This window comes from Oncorhynchus clarkii, chromosome 16 (genome assembly GCF_045791955.1).
Source record: "Oncorhynchus clarkii lewisi isolate Uvic-CL-2024 chromosome 16, UVic_Ocla_1.0, whole genome shotgun sequence".
In the NCBI taxonomy this organism is placed as follows: Eukaryota; Metazoa; Chordata; class Actinopteri; order Salmoniformes; family Salmonidae; genus Oncorhynchus; species Oncorhynchus clarkii.
In genome coordinates, this window is record NC_092162.1 from 50,179,534 (window position 1) to 50,200,284 (window position 20,751).

Here is a 20,751-nt window from a genome sequence, read left to right on the forward strand (position 1 = left end):
TTTGCCTGCCATATGAGTTCTATTAGCGCGCACCCCGCTAACTAGCTAGCCATTTCACATCAGTTACACCATCCTAATCTCGGGAGTTGATAGACTTGAAGTCATAAACAGCTCAATGCTTGAAGCACAGCGACGAGCTGCTGGCAAAACGCACGAAAGTGCTGTTTGAATGAATGCTTACGAGCCTGCTGGTGCCTACCACCTCTCAGTCACACTGCTCTATCAAATCATAGACTTAATTATAACATAACACACACAAATACGAGCCTTAGGTCATTAATATGGTAGAATCTGGAAACCATCTCGAAAACGAGATGTTTATTCTTTCAGTGAAATACGGAACGGTTCCGTATTATCTAACGGGTGATAAGTTCCATAAGTCTAAATATTCCTGTTACATTGAACAACCTACAATGTTATGTCATAATTACGTAAAATTCTGGCAAATTAGGCGGCCCAAACTGTTGCATATACCCTGACTGAGTGCAATGAACGCAAGAGAAGTAACACAATTTCACCTGTTTAATATTGCCTGCTAACCTGGATTTCTTTTAGTGCTAGCAACTTACCTTTGCCTGTTACGCAAATGCAGTAAGAAGCCGTCTCCTCGTGGAGTGCAATGTAATCAGGTGGTTAGAGCGTTGGACTAGTTAACTATAAGGTTGCAAGATTGAATCCCGGAGCTGACAAGGTCAAATTCTGTCATTCTGCCCCTGAACAAGGCAGTTAACCCACCGTTCCTAGGCAGTCATTGAAATTTTTTTTGAAAATTTTTCATTCGCAGGGACTGGGAAACTGGTCAGAATTGAAGGAATGATGGATGGCGCTAAATACAGGGAACTTCTTGTGGGAAACCTGTTTGTCTTCCAGAGATTTGACTGGGATGGGGGGTTCACCTACTAACAGGACAGTGACCTGAAGCATACTGCTAAAGTAACACTCAGGTGATGTAAGAGGAAACGTTTAAAGGTTCGGAATGGCCACGTCAAAGCCCAGACCTCAATCCTCAATCCAACGAAGTTGTGATCCTTAACATTCAGAAAATCCCTAAATTTTTTACAATTAAAATCCCAATTCAGTTATCACAAAACATATTTTCTGTATTATAGCTGATAGGCTGTAAAGGCTTGGAAGATGTGTAGTTCAAATAAAACCAGAAAGTAAGAGGCAAACTTCAGGTTTCCTTGGTGAATTTGCAAGACTTGGCGAGATGCAGATTACCAAAACAGATGAGCATGCTTCTGCCCCGCTCTCCCTAACGCTAGCCTGCCTGCTCTGTCTCTTGCTAATGATACAAGTGTGTTTGGTCTGTTGCGTCTAGAATATCCTATCTATTCATGACACTGTCTTTAGGCCAGTCTTGCGAGCACGGGCTAGCCTACTCTTCGTTTTTGCCTCATGAAATGATTACAGTAGGCTTCAGGTAGCCTGTATCGATTACGCTTTTCAGACATAATGGAATGTGGCCCCTTGAAACTAAAGTCTAGTTCTGGTTGCCTAGTAATATCAATCCAATGATCTCGAGCTTCTGCGCACATACCATTCTCTCCTAAAAAAAAAAACTTTAAAGTGTATTATACTGTGACTTAACAAGACAATTAATAGAAATAAAACGGTACCATAAGAAAAATATATATAAACCACAACTCTGATGTGAATGATGGAGGCCACTGTGTTCTTGGGGACCTTCAATGCTGCAGAATTGTTTTGGTACCCTTTTCCAGTTGGATCTCTACAGAAGTTTTGGCTTGGTTTTTGCTCTGACATGCACTGTCAACTGTTGGACCTTTATAGACAAGTGTGCGCCTTTCCAAATCATGTCCAATCAATTGAATTTACCACAGATGGACTCCCAAGTTGTAGAAACATCTCAATAGAAACAGGATACATCTAACCTCAATTTTGAGTCTCATGGCAAAGGGTCTGAATACTTATGTAAATAAGGTATTTGTTTTAATTTGTAATACATTTGTAAACATTTCTAAAAACCTGTGTTCACTTTATCATTATGGGGTATTGTGTGTAGATTGAGGAAATTACAAATGTAATCCATTTTAGAATAAGGCTGTAATGTAACAAAATGTGGAAAAAGTGAAGGGGTCTGAATTCTTCCCAAATGCACTGTATAGCTAGCTGGCAAACAGTAGTGAACTTCAAACAAGTGTAACTTGATCAGCTCACATAAAAATGATTTGGGATCGGTGTCCCTTCCACGGGACGGTTGAGCTAACGTAGGCTAATGCGATTAGCATGAGGTAGTAAGTAACAAGAAAATTTCCCAGGACATAGACATCTGATATTGGCAGAAAGCTTAAATTCTTGTTAATCGAACTGCACTGTCCAATTTACAGTAGCAATTACAGTGAAATAATACCATGCTATTGTTTGAGGAGAGTGCACAATTTTGAACGTGAAATATTATTAAGAACAAATTCTTACTTACAAATGATGGCCTACCAAAAGGCAAAAGGCCTCCTGCGGGGATGGGGGCCGGGATTAAAAAATAAATAAAAATGTAGGACATAATACACATCACGATGAGAGACAACACTACATAAAGAGAGACCGAAGACTACAACATGGCAGCAACACAACATGGTACAAACATTTTTGGGCACAGACAACAGCACAAAGGGCATGAAGGTAGACAATACATCATGCAAAGCAGCTACAACTGTCAGTACGAGTGTCCATGATTGAGTCTTTGAATGAAGAGATTGAGAGAGAACTGTATACAGGGAAGCATAGAGGGCAGTGATGTGTCCTGTAAGGAGCAATGGTGCCAAATCTGATGGCCGAATGGTAAAGAACATCCAGCCGCTCGAGAGAACCCTTACCTGCCGATCTATAAATTACATCTCCGTAATCTAGCATGGGTAGGATGGTTATCTGAATCAGTGTTAGTTTGGCAGCTGGGGTGAAAGAGGAGCGACTACGACAGAAGAAACCAAGTCTAGATTTAACTTCAGCCTGCAGCTTTGATATGTGCTGAGAGAAGGACAGTGTACCGTCTAACCATACTCCTAATTACTTGTATGAGGTGACTACCTCAAGCGCTAAACCCTTATAGGTAGTAATCACACCTGTGGGGAGAGGTGCATTCTTCTTACCAAACCACATGCCCTTAGTTTTGGAGATGTTTAGAAGGTTAAGGGCAGAGAAAGCTTTATTGTAGAGCATTTAACACAAAAATCCAGGGAGGGGCCAGCTGAGTATAAGCCTGTATCATCTGCATATAAATGGATGAGAGAGCTTCCTACTGCCTGAGCTATGTTGATGTAAATTGAGAAGAACGTGGGGCCTAGGATCAAGCACTGGGGTACACCCTCGGTTACAGGCAGTGGCTGAGACAGCAGATGTTCTGACTTTATACACTGCACTCTTTGAGGTAGTTAGCAAGCCAGGCCAAAGACACCTCTGAGACGACACCAATACCCCACAAGAATAGAATGGTCTATCATATCAAAAGCTTTGGCCAAGTCAATAAAAACAGCTGCAAAACATTTCTTAAAATCAAGGGCAATGGTGACATCATTGAGGACCTTAAAGGTTGCAGTGACACATCCATAACCTGAGCGGAAACCAGATTGCATACCAGAGAGAATAAATACTATAGACATCAAGAAAGCCAGTCAGTTGATTATTGGTAAGTTTTCCCAACACTTTTGATAAACAGGCAAAATAGAAATAGGATCAGCTTGATCTCCCCCTTTAAATAAAGGATGAACCTTGGCTGCCTTCCAAGCAATGGGAACCTCCCTAGGGAGAAGAGACAGGCTTGGTGATGAAATGGGCAGCGACCTTAAAGAAGAAATGGTCTAAACCATCTGACCCAGATGTTTTTTTGGGGGGGTCAAGTTTAAGGAGCTTCTATAGCACCTTGGACTCAGTGACCGCTTGCAGAGAGGAACTTTGTAGCGGGGCAGGGTAAAAAGAGTGAGGAGCATTGGGGCTTGTCGCATTAGAAGGGGTGGGAGATAAGGAAATGTTGGACAGGTTAGGAGGCATGGCTGAGTCAAATAGGAATCCTGACTTAATGAAGTGGTGATTTTATAAAGCGCAACCATGTGCTTATGAGTAACAACCACATCAAAATGAAGGGACATGGGCAGCTGTGAGGAGGGTTTGTTCTCCACGTCTTTAACCGTTTTCTATAACATCTTGGGGTTAGACCCACAGAGTGAACTGCTCCTTAAAGTAACTAACTTTGGCCTTCCGGATAGCCGGAGTACACTTATTTGTCATTTGCCTGAACTAGAGGCAGTCAGCCTGGTTGTGTGTGCCGAGCCTTTCGCCAAATGCAACTCTTCAGCTGGAGTAACTCTGCAAGATCACGGTCAAACCAGGGGTTAAACCTGTTTTATTTTTTTCAGGGTGTGTTTGTTTTAACAATATGACTGAAAATTTCAAAAAATAAGGTCCAAGCGTCTTCGACAGAGGGGATCAAGCTGATTCTATACCAATTTACAGAGGCCAGGTCATGAAGGAAGGCTTTCTCATTTAAAGGTTTTTAGAAAGCGTCTGACAAATCAGGACAGGTCATTTCACTGAGCAGCCATTACAAACACAGGCTGTAAAACAGTGATCACTAAGGTCATTACAGAAAACACCAGACTGAGACCTTTCAGAATTATTTGTGAGGATAACATCGAGGAGTTAGCCTTTTCTAGGTGTTTAGAGTCGAACCTTGTGGTATTGGTGGTAATCTGAGAAAAATTGGGACAACTAAGCACTGAAGGTGGTCCTTGGTAAAGATTGCCACTCCCCCACCTTTGGAAGATCTGTCTTGCCGAAAAAGGTTATAACCAGAACGGTATTCAAAACACTTTCTTAACCACGTCTCAGTAATGACCAACACATCTGGATTGGAGCTGTGAACCCACACTTTCAATTGATCCATTTAGGTAATAAGCTTCTAGTGTTAAAACCTCTCTGGGATATGTGGGACGGTAGCGTCCCACCTGGCCAAAAGCCAGAGAAAATGCAGAGCGCCACATTCAAATAAATCACTATAAAAATCAAACTTTTGTGAAATCACACATGCAAGATAGCAAATTAAAGCTACACTTGTTGTGAATCCAGCCAACATGTCAGATTTTAAAAAGGCTTTTCGGCGAAAGCAAACAATGATATTGTCTGAGGATAGCACCATAGTAAACAAAGAGAGAAAAGCATATTTCAACCCTGCAGGCGTGACGCAGAAATAAAAATATAATTCATGCCTTTGACGAGCTTATTTTGTTGGCACTCCAATATGTCCTATAAACTTCACAAATTGTTCTTTTGTTCGATTAATTTCGTAAATTATATATCCAAAATGTCCATTTATTTAGCGTGTTTGATCCAGAAAAACACCGGTTCCAACTTGTGCAATGTGACTACAAAATATCTCAAAAGTTACCTGTAAACTTTGCCAAAACATTTCAAACTACTTTTGTAATACAACTTTAGGTATTTTTTAATGTAAATAATCAAAAAAATTGAAGACTGGATGATCTGTGTTCAATACAGGAGGAAAACAAACTGTAACTTGAAGTGTACTGTTAGAGGGGCAAACACGCCCCTCTAACAGTACACTTCAAGTTACCCTCGTTCAAGATGGCCGTACTTCATTACTCAAAGGAAAAACCTCAGCCAATTTCGAAAGACTGTTGACATCCAGTGGAAGCGATAGGAACTGCAAGAAGGTCCCTTTAGAAATCTGGATTCCCAATGAAAACTATTGTAAATAGTGACCCAAAAAAAAAATAATAATCTCAATGGTTTGTCCTCTGTGGTTCGCCTGCTAAATAAGGTATGTTATAGAAACTTCAGAGTGTTTTCTATCCAAATCTAATACTATGCATATCTTCTGGGGATGAGTAGCAGGCAGTTGAATTTGGGCATGCATTTCATCCGGACGTGAAAATAATGCCCCCTGTCACCAAGAAGTTAACGTGCAGAAAACCCAGGCTTTTATGAGAGCAAATATCAGAGCACAAATCAGAATTGGGGCTAGGAACAGTAGATTGGCCAGGGTGTACATGCACTTTTCCAGATATCATCAAACGTAATACAATTCATGCACGGCATAGGACAGGGAGAGCTCTGCAGTGTTGATTTATGACATTTGAATGTGCATTAGATGGCAGCACGATCATATAGAGCAATTTCATCAGGTAACATGAATACAAAGCCGGCGAAAGGTGGTTAGATAGGGAGGCCAAGAGTCCGTGTAACCAATAAAGTCAGAGTCCCGAGTGTGGGAAGAGTCCATCCCACGGTTGGGTAAACATCTACTGGGTGAAATGATGGACGCAATCTGCTTTATTGCCTAGTGCACAAATTGAATGCATGTGTTTATTTACAAAGTACTAATATTCAAAGCCCAAAAAATGTCACTTAACAGAATGTAACAAAATGCTAACTAGTTCTAATGAATCATCAGAATGCTAATGAAATGCTAACGAGCGCATTGGGAACATTTTGTACAGTTTCTGACCTAAACTATACAAGTAACTCATTCTACTCAGTTTGCTGCAGGCACAAATGAATATTCGCCAGCAAAGCTCTTGATCCAGGGGGTGATCTTCTGCTGCTAACCACTTAGCTAGATAGCTAACTAGCTACTTATTTAGCCAACCAAACTGCGGAGCTTTTAGCACATTTTAGACAGTGAACTTAGTAGTTATAAGATAACTAGCTGGCAAACATTTAGTTGTGAATTCCATACTGTAATTAGATAACCTGGTGCATGCTGCTCGACAGTGAGTGACTCACACGCCTATGGTCTCTCGTGGTTGTGTGCTTGTAAACAAACACAGCGTGACTGGGGACAACCGTAAGCTACATATTGTGACTGGTGAAATGAAGAACGCAATGTTCTTTTATCTCCTAACGTATTGCACAAGTTGACTTCAGGTATTTGCTTCAAGTATCTACAAATATTCAAATGTATTAGACTTCATGGATAAAGCCTGTGGCTTTATCCATATAGCCCTGTATACCGCCAAAGCCTTAAAAAAAACACAGCTAGCCAAACAAGTCTATTGCTTGGTGCACAATTTAAAGAGCAACTACCCCCTCCAAATTATTATTTATTTATTCTCTGACCTGAAAAGTGGTCTCCTGATGTAGTTTAAGTATTGTGTTGTGGGCTTAGTTTTTGTAGGGTTTCCATTAAAGTAAAGTGTGTCTCTCCCCCCCCCCCCCCCCCCCTCTAATCAATTCTCATATATGTTATTGTCAAGTTAAAATGTAATTATTATTTGTGTCATTATAGGGTCGTGCTGGGCGGTATACCGTAATGTATGATATACCGGTATTGATACACGGACCGGTTTTTACTTTACCTTCTATAACAGTATTTGAATGTTTGGTTTGTTAAATGTGATACGCCATGTGTAACATCCATTTTTATAGTTCACTACTTGAGTCATCTCTCTCTCTCTCTCGTGCCTCTTTCCACACAGACCTAGCCCTGCTCCCTGTAACTCAATGAGAGCGTTTGTGGTTCTTCTACCACGACACACTTGCATTCAGTCTGCATGGACAATGCAGCATATGCAACAATGTTAATGACAACGATGCTTTTTTCACTTTGCTTCTTAATATATATCCACTAGCGTTCTAATATTACACCGTTTGTCTTTTCTTAACAAGTTTGACCTAAATTAGCTGCTAATGCTAATCACTAGTTCGTCAGAGCAAACGTAATTAGTTGTTCAGCCTGATAATACCAGTGATGGTGGACCAGTATCTTCTAAATCAAATAGGAATACGTGAAGCATGAATGTTAGCTATATGAAGTAGCTAAGAGAACATTCAATTTAGCCAAAGATTATAGTCCCCTAGGAAATGCGTATCCACACTTGGTTCCTACCCAGTTACAATTACATTTTCATTAGTGACCATGTCAAATAAAACTGTCTTCAAAGTGCCTGCAATTATATTCCAATGCTAGAATTAGAATAATGTTTCCATGATTCCAACAGTTCACCTGAGGGTTTTGCTCTAAACTTTTGGTCAAAAAGGAACCTAGATTGTTTTCCTATATCGTGCAAACATAAGTGGCGGTGTGGAAATTCTCAAATGATTGCAGAAATTGATGAAAATGTGTGAAAAGTATTTTTGCTTTAATTGAACAGTATAAAACACCCATTGAAATCACTTAGAATTTGTGTTGCCACCCTAGGGTCACGCACTACTCATAAAGCACATTTTTGATCTTTTGTATTTCAAAACATAAAATACCATCATACCATCCAATTTTTAAATAAAAATAATAATAATAATAATTAAATGCTGTGATACGATATTTGTCATATTGCCCAGCTCCATTATAGTCTAAAGGCTATTTGCTCAGCCCACAAATTTAAAGAACATTTAAATAATCCCCCACCATCTGCTTTCCCTGGCCAGTATTCTTTTCATTCGTATGCCACTGCCAAATTTACCTGAATGCCAAGCCCTGCAAGAGCATGCTCATTTAAAAGATGACTAATCATTATTAGCTTGGTTCTATATGGAATGCAAGTACATTATGGGACACGGGTCAAGTCATTATCGCCGGGCAGAAGCGAAACATTGGTGCGACCAAATCATGTGCTGGGGCCATCAACTGAAGATGTTTGTGCCACCAGTGGATTAACTTAGTCTACAGCCTTGCATGGTCCAATATTATTATTATTATTTTTTAATTTATTTTTTAATTCACCTTTTATTTAACCAGGTAGGCTAGTTGGAAACAAGTTCTCATTTACAACTGCGACCTGGCCAATATAATGCAAAGCATGCGACACAAACAACAGAGTTACACATGGAATAAACAAACGTACAGTCGATAACACAATAGAAAAAGTATATAGTGTGTGCAAATGAGGTAAGATAAGGGAGGTAAGGCAATAAATAGGCCATAGTGTCGAAATAATTACAATTTAGCAACTAAACACTGGAGTGATAGATGTGCAGAAGATGAATGTGCAAGTAGAGATACTGGGGTGCAAAGGAGCAAAAATAAATAAATAACAGTATGGTGATGAGGTAGTTGGATGGGCTATTTACGGATGGGCTATGTACAGGTGCAGTGATCTGTGAGCTGCTCTGACAACTGATGCTTAAAGTTAGTGAGGGAGATATGAGTCTCCAGCTTCAGTGATTTTTGCAATTTGTCCCAGTCATTGGCAGCAGAGAACTGGAAGGAAAAGCGGCCAAAGGAGGAATTGGCTTTGGGGTGACCAGTGAAATATACCTGATGGAGTGTGTGCTACGGGTGGATGCTGCTATGGTGACCAGTGAGCTGAGATGAGGCTGGGCTTTACCTAGCAAAGACTTATAGATGACCTGGAGCCAGTGTGTTTGGTGACATAATATGAAGCGAGGGCCAGCCAACAAGAGCATACAGGTCGCAGTGGTGGGTAGTATATGGGGCTTTGGTGACAAAACGGATGGCACCGTGATAGACTCTTTCCAATTTGCTAGAGTAGAGGGTTGGAGGTATGTTTAGCAGCATGAGTGAAGGATGCTTTGTTGTGAAATAGGAAGCCAATTCTAGATTTAATTTTGGATTGGAGATGCTTAATGTGAGTCTGGAAGGAGAGTTTACAGTCTAACCAGACACCTAGGTATTTGTAGTTGTCCACATATTCGCCACAAGTCAGAACCGTCCAGAGTAGTGATGCTAGGCGGGCGGGTGCTAGCAGCAATCAGTTGAAGAGCAAGCATTTCATTTTACTAGCATTTAAAAGCAGTTGGAGGCCACAGAAGGAGAGTTGTATGACATTGAAGCTCATTTGGAGGTTAGTTAACAGTGCCCAAAGGGCCAGAAGTATACAGAATAGTGTCTGCGTAAAGGTGGATCAGAGAATGACCAGCAGCAAGAGCGACATCATTGATGTGTGTGTACACACACACACACACACACACACACACACAGAGAGAGAGAATAGAGTAGGCCAGAGAATTGAACCCTTTGGCACCCCCATAGACTGCCAGAGGTCTGGACAACAGGCCCTCCGATTTGACACACTGAACTCTGTCTGAGAAGTAGTTGGTGAACCAGGCAAGGCAGTCATTTGAGAAACCAAGGCTGTTGAGTCTGCCGATCAGAATGTGGTGATTGACAGAGTCGAAAGCCTGGCCAGGTCGATGAATACAGCTGCACAGTATTGTCTTTTATCGATGGTGGTTATGACATCGTTTAGGACCTTTAGCGTGGCTGAGGTGCACCCATGACAGCTCGGAAACCAGATTGTGGAAACGGAGAATGTACATTAAAATGTTAAAATAATTTCTAAAACTTTTACCACCGTGTTATTGGGCTTATTTCCGGAGGTGGAAATTGTTTTAGATGGTGTCAGCATTTTATTTTTTTGTAGAATGTCCTTTTAAAAGTCACCACACCTGAGCTTCTCAGTCCTTCTACATAAAAATTATACTGGGGAGGACCCTGAACTCCCAAAGAAACGGGACTGGAATTGGTCAAACTCAGTTTAATACAAAATTATCATCTTTCCCTAAAAGCATGGTCATAACTTTCTTACATGAAAGGGGAGGTTAACTTGGCCTGAGATAATCCTTCTGAGATTGATTTTCAGTCATGAGATTATTATTTTTTTTAACCCCAGAGGCAGTGAAGTCATTATAATGTCCTCATGGCTGAAATAGGCAAGTGAAAAAATCAATGGTTGGTTGTCAGAGCCTCATGCGAAGTGTCCATGGTATCAGGCGTACTTGTGCTGAAACATGCGCAGGCTCTGTCTGTTTTCAGAGACATTTCCTGTATTTAGAGAACACACCTTAGTTTTATTATCTGGGTAACACCGTGTTACTCTGGAATTGGGGGCTCCCGAGTGGCACAGCAGTCGTAAGGCACTGCATCTATCTCAGTGTTTAGAGGTGTCACTACAGGCACCCTGGTTCGAATCCAGGCTTTATCACAACCGGACGTGATTGGGAGTCCCATTGGCCCAGCGTCGTCCGGGTTTGGCCGGTGTAGGTCATCATTGAAAATAAGAATTTGTTCTTAACTGACTTTGCCTAGTTAAATAAAAAAGGTTAACGTGTTGACTATAGTTACCTTTTTTACACAGTTCATTTTTTCAACTTACATTCTTTTCACCCAAGTGTCTGTGCATCCGCACCCTTCTTTTTGAGCGCAACACCGGGCACTCTCTGTGGTCTCACCAGCTGTAGAGCAGTCTGTCTCTATTGGTGTTGAAACCATCCACTATGCGCACAGTTACGAGCAACAACTTTGAAGGGAAACTTATAGAAAGTTCAAACAAACACTTGCTCATGCTTTTCTTTAGGTAACAGTAATACAATTTTTGCTGAAGTAGCTAGCCGGGTAAGCTAATGTTGGCTAGCTAACCAAACAAAAATGTTTAGAGTGCCATGGCTGAATTAAAAAAAAAAAAATTTTTTTTTTTAAAATGAACCTTTATTTAACCAGGCAAGTCAGTTAACCTCTTTGATCTCTAGGGGCGCTATTTCATTTTTGGATAAAAAACGTTCCCGTTTTAAGCGCGATATTTTGTCACGAAAAGATGCTCGACTATGCATATTCTTGACAGTTTTTGAAAGAAAACACTCTGAAGTTTCAGAATCTGCAAAGATATTGTCTGTAAGTGCCCCAGAACTCATTCTACAGGCGAAACCAAGATGATGCGTCAACCAGGAAATGAGCAGAATCTCTGAAGCTCTGTTTTCCATTGTCTCCTTATATGGCTGTGATTGCGCAAGGAATGAGCCTACACTTTCTGTCGTTCCCCCAAGGTGTTAGCAGCATTGTGACGTATTTGTAGGCATATCATTGGAAGATTGACCATAAGAGACTACATTTTCCAAGTGTCCGCCTGGTGTCCTGCGCGGAATTCGGTGCGCAAACGCCAGCTGCTTGTACTTTTCCATTTGATTGAGGGGAGAAACCATGCTTCCACGAACGATATATCATTGAAGAGATATGTGAAAAACACCTTGAGGATTGATTCTAAACAACGTTTGCCATGTTTTCAGTCAATATTATGGAGTTAATTTGGAAAAAAGTTCGCGTTTTAAGGACTGAATTTTCATTTTTTTTTTTTGGTAGCCAAATGTGATGTAGAAAACGGAGCTATTTCGAATTCACAAAGAATCTTTTTTGGAAAAACTGAGCATCTGCTATCTAACTGAGTCTCCTCATTGAAAACATCTGAAGTTCTTCAAAGGTAAATTATTTTATTTGAAGGCTTTTATGTTTTTGTTGAAATCTTGCGTGCTGGATGCTAACGCTAATGCTAACGCTAAATGCTACGCTAGCTAGCCACTTTTACACAAATTATTGTTTTCCTATGGTTGAGAAGCATATTTTGAAAATCTGAGATGACAGTGTTGTTTACAAAAGGCTAAGCTTGAGAGATGGCATATTTATTTCATTTCATTTGCGATTTTCATGAATAGTTAACGTTGCGTTATGGTAATGAGCTTAGGTCTGTAAATAGAATCCCGGATCCGGGTTTGGTAGACGCAACAGGTTAAGAACAAGTTCTTATTTTCAATGATGGCCTAGGAACAGTGGGTTAACTGCCTGTTCAGGGGCAGAACGACAGATATGTACCTTGTCAGCTTGGGGATTTGAACTTGCAACCTTTCGGTCTAGATTTCCTACAATGATTTTAACCAGAACAGAACCAATTCTAGTTTGTTGAAAAACATGGATAAGAAGTAGCGTAGGCTAGATCTAATAGTTGTGGCTATGGTATTTTATATCAGACCTAGCTAATTTTGTTATTTTCTTAGAATACAGTTTTTGTTCCCCTACAATCAAAATACATTGACTACAACCAATGTATAATATTTTCCATGGAATTGCAATTAATAGTAATTATTTAGAGAACGATGCGATTAACTCAACAAGAGAAAATATTTTTGGACAGCCATGTCTTGAATTGATCCATATCAGGTGAGCGCAAAGCTTTCAAACCCTGAAATTGAAATTCACTGAAATGTTATTTCACCTTTTTATTTAACCAGATAGGCTAGTTGAGAACAAGCCCATAGAAATCATTGGCTATGTCCGCGTAACTTATTTATGAGCATTTGGTTGAATCTCTGTTTGTCTGTAATAAACGATGTATGCCAAGATAAACTTTGGAGTCAATGACTGCAAGGCAACTGGAGTTATGTCATGGTTGGTTTTGGGTTAAGTGAATGGCCACAGTGTGTGGCTCATCTGTAGTAGCACCGATCTCTTAGGCTGCGAAGTTAAGAGGCTCCCAGCAGCAGCAAGGTGACTGGGTGTGTGCGTCTGCTCCACCGGGCTCTTAATGCCTTGAAGGTTACCACACCCTGTTCCCCTTCACCAAGGGGTTAATTAGCCGCTCTCCTCCCTATCGTCCTCTGCTTGTTCACTCTCATTAGGTTAATCTGTCTCTGTCCTTCACCTCCCTTCCCTGTATCTTCCTGTGCACTAGAACATCTCCCTGCCTACCCGCCCGGCCTGCCTCAGTCCTTTACCTCATGCCATGGGGAGGAGCTTCCCCCTTCTTCCCGCCCCTCTGCGGTTTACACCACAATAGCCCACCAACCTCCCACATCAATTCATGTTGAGTCGAGCCTTGTTTTTATGTTATTTTAGCAGACACTCATATCCAGAGCGACTTACAAGGGCATTTAGGTTTAAGTGCCTAGCTCAGGGGCACACCGGCAGATTTTCCCCCCACCTCGTCCGCTCGGGAATCTAACCAGCGGCCTTTTGGTTACTGGCTTAACAATTTCCTGCCACCTTTTCATGTGTACGGGTTCTGATTAATTTGTCCATTTAGAATAAATCTAGGTCTGTTTTAATGGTATTGTTAATATGAATAATGTTAACATGCATATCGGGGGTAGGAGGAATTGGGTTCTGAAAGATCAATTCATTTGACTGCTTTGTCTCTGAGCCAATAATGTGATTGAAAAGGAGGCCTAATAATGTCTGTTCACTTTTACTCTGATCAAATCTAAAGCTGTTATACTATGGAAGTAATCAATTGCTACTAGATGCTTTTGAAAATGAAGGCATTCCTCAGCGGTTTAAGGTTTTTAGGCTTCCCTATGTCAAATGGCCGTACAATGTGAAGTCAGGGCTTGATACAGAACTAAATGTTGTTTTGCTTTATAGGAAGAAATGTCTTTAAAGCTCTGGTGCAGTCTAATTTCACTTCCCTCTCCCCTTGTCACTGCGTGTGCTTGAGATGATGGAACTGATAGGACTGGCTGGAAAATGTGAAGTCTGCTTCCCTCGTCCTCCACCTCTCTAAAAATAGCCGGCTGAGAGTGAAGGCAGCAGTGTAGAGACACACTATCAGTGGGGCTGCCAGATGTTTCAACACACTCCCATCACCGGAACAGAAAAATCCCCTCCTGAATTAGGCTTGGGCGATATACCGGGGTATTTTGAAATACCTACGTAGTTTTTCAATACCAAAAATAATGTATTATTTTGGGGTTGGTGGCACCCCTGCCTCGCTGGGGCTGCGGTGGTATGTGCTATGCTTACTGCTTATAACTAGAAGTTAAGTATAACTATAAGAAATCTAAGATGTGTCAAATCTAGCTCAGGGCTCCAGCTATGCATTTGGTTTGCTAGCTAAGTGGATAAGATTCTTGGTTACAGCAGATACATTCAATCCCCTTCTGGATCAAGATCCCTGTTGCCTTAATTGTTTGGTGCGCCAAACAAATTCCACTTCTGCCGACATTTATAGAGCCCCACTCATATTTCTGCCACCATGGTTGGGTTAATTGCTATCAGTTTGACTAATTTTGCTGGTACTTATTCCATCTCAATTTGAATATTAACGGCACTTTGTTTGCATTTATTGGACTACTGTAAGAGGATTTACAAATGTATTTTGTCCACCAGCATCCAATATGGTCCAATTACTACAGCCTAGATATCCCTAAGCCTATTCAAGGCATCATGTAGTTTAGAATATTCACAGTAGGCCCTACTACACACTCCACTGTTTCTTGTAAGTGTATTTAGTTAAAATAGAGACAGGTTTTTATGTAGAGTTTGAAGGTCCTTGTCTGTATAGCATTGGTTCTGTGAATAGGCCACACGCAGGTCCTGCTAACTGGCTCTGACACCAAGGCTCTCGTCAAGGAAAAGACTAGAAGAATTAGAGATATTACCATGACACATTTTTATCAACAAGATTATGGGGCTAAGTCGCATTGCTTAGAATCAGACGTAGTTAGCCCCACGGGCCAATCAGGTGGCAGGTAGCTGATGAGATGTCAGGTGTTTAAAGGAAAAGGTCTTGTCATTCAGAAGGTCTCCAAGCTCTTAGGACCCACGACCTGTACGGAAAAGACAGAGCGAAAGGGAGGTAAGGAAAATCCAGACAGGATGGTAAATGTTTTGTACAACTGTGATAGTCTACACCAGCAATACTCAATAGGTGGACCGCAGTCCAGATCCGAACCTAGACCCCACCACCAAAAAAAATAAATAATTACGGTTGGTGTTGCTTGGGTCGCGTGGTGGGAGTTTGTTACAACGCCGATGAATTATAATATCTATCCAGACATTTGCCACCTAGGAAGTTTTTGTGTGACCGGACCTTCTCAATTAGAATTTGAGTACCGGTGGTCTACATACAATTCAGAAATGTGGATATTAGTAGTGTTTAGACAAGTGTTTCTTTAACTGTGAGTTGTTAATGACAAAGGTGGATGTAATGGTTTGCACAAAAGTTTAAAGAAATGCTCTACTTTATATCTATTACCTACGAACATTGGAGATTGCCAGCAATTTCCTCCATTGGCTGAATTCATTTACCCATATCGAAGTCAAACCTGTGACTCGTAAAGCCGGAAGGAAGCCTGTCAATGTACGAACACAAAAGACCACAATTTGTCTTGTAAAAATCAATGGCAACTGGTTGATATTGACAATGAGCTCTTTTATTTTTGTGAACCGTTTGGTAGAAATGTAAGATGAGCATTGTTGCGTAGTGCTCGTGGTAGCATTAGTGCTTAGCAGTCTTCATCAGCCAATAATGATCTTCAACCCAGACAGTCAATATGCAGAACTTTCAACTTGCAGCATTTGTACCTACACTAATTAGCCTATACGTTTGTTTTTGTATTTCCTGTTCTTTCTCCAGAGAATGTGTCAGGGATAAGCCCGTTGACCAAAGGATTGGGGTCAGCGGGATAGCCACTGCTTTTAGGATCATCAGCAGGTTTTGTCTTAACCGGATTTAGCTGGAGGAGCTGAATCAACTGTGTCCCAGGATTACAGGGATGACATTGGAAGGAGAGTTCTGAGCCCACTGACCAGGGCCAGAGCATCTGAGCGCTGCACTAGTGCCTGCCCTTCTCACCTGAGCACCTCTGGGCTAGAACTAACTCACAGAACCCACTCGGCTTCTCTCGTTTCACGCTCCAGCACTCTCCGTTCGGCAAGCCAAAGGAGGGGTATGTTCTCAAGGGTTTCGCAGACTGAATGGATTTCCGCCAATGGATTTTAATTTAGCCTCAGTTGTCCAGGAATGCCTACCGGCCGCCAAGTACCAGATGTTTGCCTTGGGTTGGCCAGTGTATAGAGAGGGGGAGAGATTTTGCATAATTAAAAAAAAAAAGTGATCTTTAGCACAAACTAGCTGCAGAATCCTGTTGCTAGGTAACCGTTTCAGGCTGGCAAGGACACATCTTGGGTTCTCTAGAAAGGGTTGTGATTCTGTGATTCACAGTGAGTTTGTGTGCCTTATGGATCTTTCAGAGGGATGTTGTGTGATTCTGAGCAGGAATATGCTTTGCTGTGTATTTTACTGAAGCTCGTGTTTGCTGAGTCCAAATGGTGAACAATTTCTTCTCTGCAGTTATTTTCTTGGATGTTACATGAACACCGCTTCAGTTTCTCCTATCTTTCACAGCACTAAGGTATTAGCTTGAACATCTAAAGGCTACTATTTAGAAATAGCAGCTTACCATAACATGGTCTCTGGAACATTCAACCTTACTTTCTCTGAACTTGTCCTTGCTCTTTCAGGAATTGCGTCTCAAGCATATTGAGCCTGTCTCAGGGATTTGGACCGTCACTTTGAGCTGATGGCCTTGTTAGGGCCCCTGTAACAGCTGTTCATTGAGCTACCTGTGTGTACCAGACCTGGGTTCAGAGAGCATGAGCTTGCCTGGAGTTGGGCTGGGTTTGAACTTTTTAGGACTTTATCAGATTTCAAATACAGTTTGAACCCTGGTCTGGTGAGTCACATCTAATTGCTAATAGGAGAAACGGTGTGTGACCAAGGTGTTGAGTTTGTCCCTCTTTCTTGCCCTTCAGATCAGCAGGAGTCCCGGCGGCGGAGCGAGGCACACCATTAGCAGAGGAAAATGAGCGAACTGGACCAGCTACGCCAGGAGGCCGAGCAGCTCAAGAACCAGATCAGAGTATGTCCTCCACAATCGTCCTCTCCCTGCTTTCTTCTCATAAATGCATTGGGAATGTCTGTGCAGTGATTTTACATGGCACCACTAGAGGGAACTACAATTCACCAGCTGTCCCGAAAGTCTAACAAAAACATTGTTCTCAGTTGAACAATACGATTTAAAATTTCTGCACTTTAAAATGCTTCAAACTATAACTACTCCTGCACCTATTTTAGTCACAGCCAATTCTCTCATAACTCGCTAGCTGCTGTGAAATCTCTCTGCAAGATACTAGTAGCAAGCTGGATGGCAAAAGTGAGAACGGTTTAATTTGTGATTAGTTGTCAGTTTTGATATATATATCTATTGCGACTCTTACAATTCTACATGTATTTTTGCGATTCAGTACTGTGGTTTTATTGCAGTTCCATGGTCCAATGCTCACTATGTCTGCTGCAAAGGGGCAATAGAGCCTTGAGGAAATACGTCTAGATCATTCATGGAAAATAAAAGTGCCGTAAACAAATTCCTATTTAAAATGCAGATGGTGAACAACCTATGAAGGAAGAGGTCTGGAGTTTTGGTGCAGGAACAGTCAACTAGTGCAAAAATAGTATTGCAATATTGTCAAACCGTGTCAAACTCACATTGTTTTCATAGTGTATCCTAATTCAGCCGAATGAACATAAAGTTAAACTCACAGGGACTTGTGCCCCACCTTCCTTGCTTTTCTCATGCGATTGGCCCCACCTTCCATACTGAGTGATGACAGCACTATGCATGTTTGATCAAAGAATAAGGAATTAGAATACTAATTTAGTTAGAGCTGTGTTTGAGGCTGTAGTATGTTTGGCTTAGCTCTAACCTCCCTGCCTTTTTCCTTATCCCACTAGGATTCAAAGATACAACAATGCAAACACAGATTTAGCGTGTGTGTATATATCTAGATTTGGGTAGTGTGCTGTGGGTAGATTTAACAGTGAGTTTGTTGAACAAGTTGGAGGAATGTGTAGTAGAGGTCGACCGATTATGATTTTTCAATGCCGATACCGATTATTGGAGGTCCAAAAAAGCCGATACCGATTAATCGGCCGATTTATTTAAAATATATATATGTATATATTGTAGCATGAGCTATAAGTGTTAGTTCAGTATTGTTGTAATTGTCATTATTCAAACCTATCAACTCCCGAGATGAGGCTGGTGTGACACAAACTCACTGTGAATCACAGAATCGCAACCCTTTCTAGAGAACCCAGCCTCATCTCGGGAGTTGATAGGTTTGAAGTCATAAACAGCACAATGCTTGACGCACAACGAAGAACTGCTGGCAAAACGCACGAAAGTGCTGTTTGAATGAATGTTTACGCGCCTGCTTCTGCCTACCACCGCTCAGTCAGATACTTAGATACTTGTATGCTCAGTCAGATTATATGCAACACAGGACACGCTAGATAATATCTAGTAATATCATCAACCATGTGTAGTTAACTAGTGATTGATAGTTTTTTATAAGATAAGTTTACGCTAGCTAGCAACTTACCTTGGCTTACTGCATTTGCGTAACAGGCAGTCTCCTTGTGGAGTGCAACGAGAGAGAGGCATGTCGTTATTGCATTGGACTAGTTAACTGTAAGGTTGTAAGATTGGATCCCCCGAGCTGACAAGGTGAAAATCTGTCTTTCTGCCCCTGAACGAGGCAGTTAACCCACCGTTCCTAGGCCGTCATTGAAAATAAGAATGTTTTTTTTTTTTTTTACAAATCGGCGCCTAAAAATACCGATTTCCGATTGTTATGAAAACTTGAAATCGGCCCTAATTAATCGGCCATTCCGATTAATCGTTCGACCTCTAATGTATAGTATGTTCCTGAGATTTATGTAAATGTTTGCTGAGCGTGGTCTGTTCAAGTGTTCCATGTTTGTATCCTTGAGGTGCTTTTCTGTTTTGTGTGTCTCGTGAATCATGCAATAGCTTGAAATATGTAGCCTTTAGCTAGCTAGTGTTCTTTTGTACACTAAGTGTACAAAACATGAGCACCTGCTCTTTCCATGACACAGAATGACCAGGAGAATCCAGGTGGAAGCTATGATCCCTTATTGATGTCACTTGTTAAATCCACTTAAGTCTATGTAGATAAAGGGGAGGAGACAGGTTATAGAAGGATTTTTAAGCCTGGATACAATTGATACATGGATTGTGTCTGTGTGCCATTCAGAGGGGGAATGTGCAAGACAAAAGATTGAAGTGCCTTTGAACGGGGTATGGTAGTAGGTGCCAGGCACACCGGCTTGTGTCGGACTGCAACGCTGCTGCGTTTTGCACACTCAGCAATTTCTTGTGTGTATCAAGAAGGACAACTTTGGAGTCAACATGGGCCAGCATCCCTGTGGAACGAACGCTTTCGACACCTTGTATAGTCCATACCCCAACAGATTTAGGCTGTTCGGAGGGCAGAAGGGGGAGGGATGCATGCAACTCAATATTAGGATGGTGATCTCAATGTTTTGTACAATGTCTATAGCTTGATTGTTTAGTGTCAGTGTGCTACTGCAATGATTAAAAAACAGTTTGTCTGTATAGGTTTAGCGTGCCGATTTTGTGTCCTATGGATTGAGCAACTAGCACATCTATTGGCACAATAATCTGACCGTTCACATTTATCTTGACTTGAAAGGAAATGGTTTAGGGAACAGATTAGATTTGTTTGATACGGGTATATATATTATATATATATTATTATATATATTAAATGGGATTAGTCAAAACTGAGCCTAAGTAGGTGGAGTTGGAGGTACACTACAGACCCATTGTTCCACTTTTTTCTTTAGATGACAACCTTATTCTAAAATGGATTCAATAGTTTTTTCCCCCTCATCAATTTACACACAATACCCCGTAATGACAAAAAATAAACAGGTTTTTACAAATTTGTGCAAATTTATATTAAACTTCACGCTGCACAGCTATTTTCAGGTCTCTCCAGAGATGTTCGATCGGGTTCAAGGCTCTGGCTGGGCCCCTCAAGGACATTCAGAGGCTTGTCCAGAAGCCACTCCTGGATTGTCTTGGCTGTGTGCTTAGGGTTGTTGTCCTGTTGGAAGGTGAACCTTCGCCCCAGTCTGAGGTCCTGAACTCTTTGGAGCAGGTTTTCATAAAGGAGTTCTCTGTACTTTGCTACGGTCATCTTTGCCTCAATCCTGACCAGTCTCCCAGTCCCTGCTGCAGGAAACATTCCCACAGCATGATGCTGCCACCACCATGCTTCACTGTAGGGATGGTTCCAGGTTTCTTCGACCTCATGGTTTGGGTTTTTCTCTGACATGCACTGCCAGCTGTGGGACCTTCTATAGACAGGTGTGTGCCTTTCCAAAT

At 41.3% G+C, this 20,751-nt stretch overlaps 1 protein-coding gene across 5 annotated transcripts in view; it reads left to right on the forward strand.

Moving 5' to 3' along the window:
* The window catches only part of LOC139368643 (guanine nucleotide-binding protein G(I)/G(S)/G(T) subunit beta-1-like), a 54,993-nt gene that overhangs the window by 10,159 nt on the left and 24,083 nt on the right, over positions 1-20,751 (forward strand). For 3 of the 5 annotated variants that reach the window (XM_071107767.1, XM_071107768.1, XM_071107771.1), the window contains exon 2: positions 17,291-17,397. In XM_071107767.1, coding sequence (XP_070963868.1) covers positions 17,341-17,397 — 57 coding nt within the window. In that variant the 5' untranslated portion in view covers positions 17,291-17,340. Of the gene's footprint in view, positions 1-15,246; positions 15,333-16,612; positions 16,700-17,290; positions 17,398-20,751 lie in introns of those variants that run through there. The other 2 variants (XM_071107769.1, XM_071107770.1) reach the window with 2 other exon arrangements.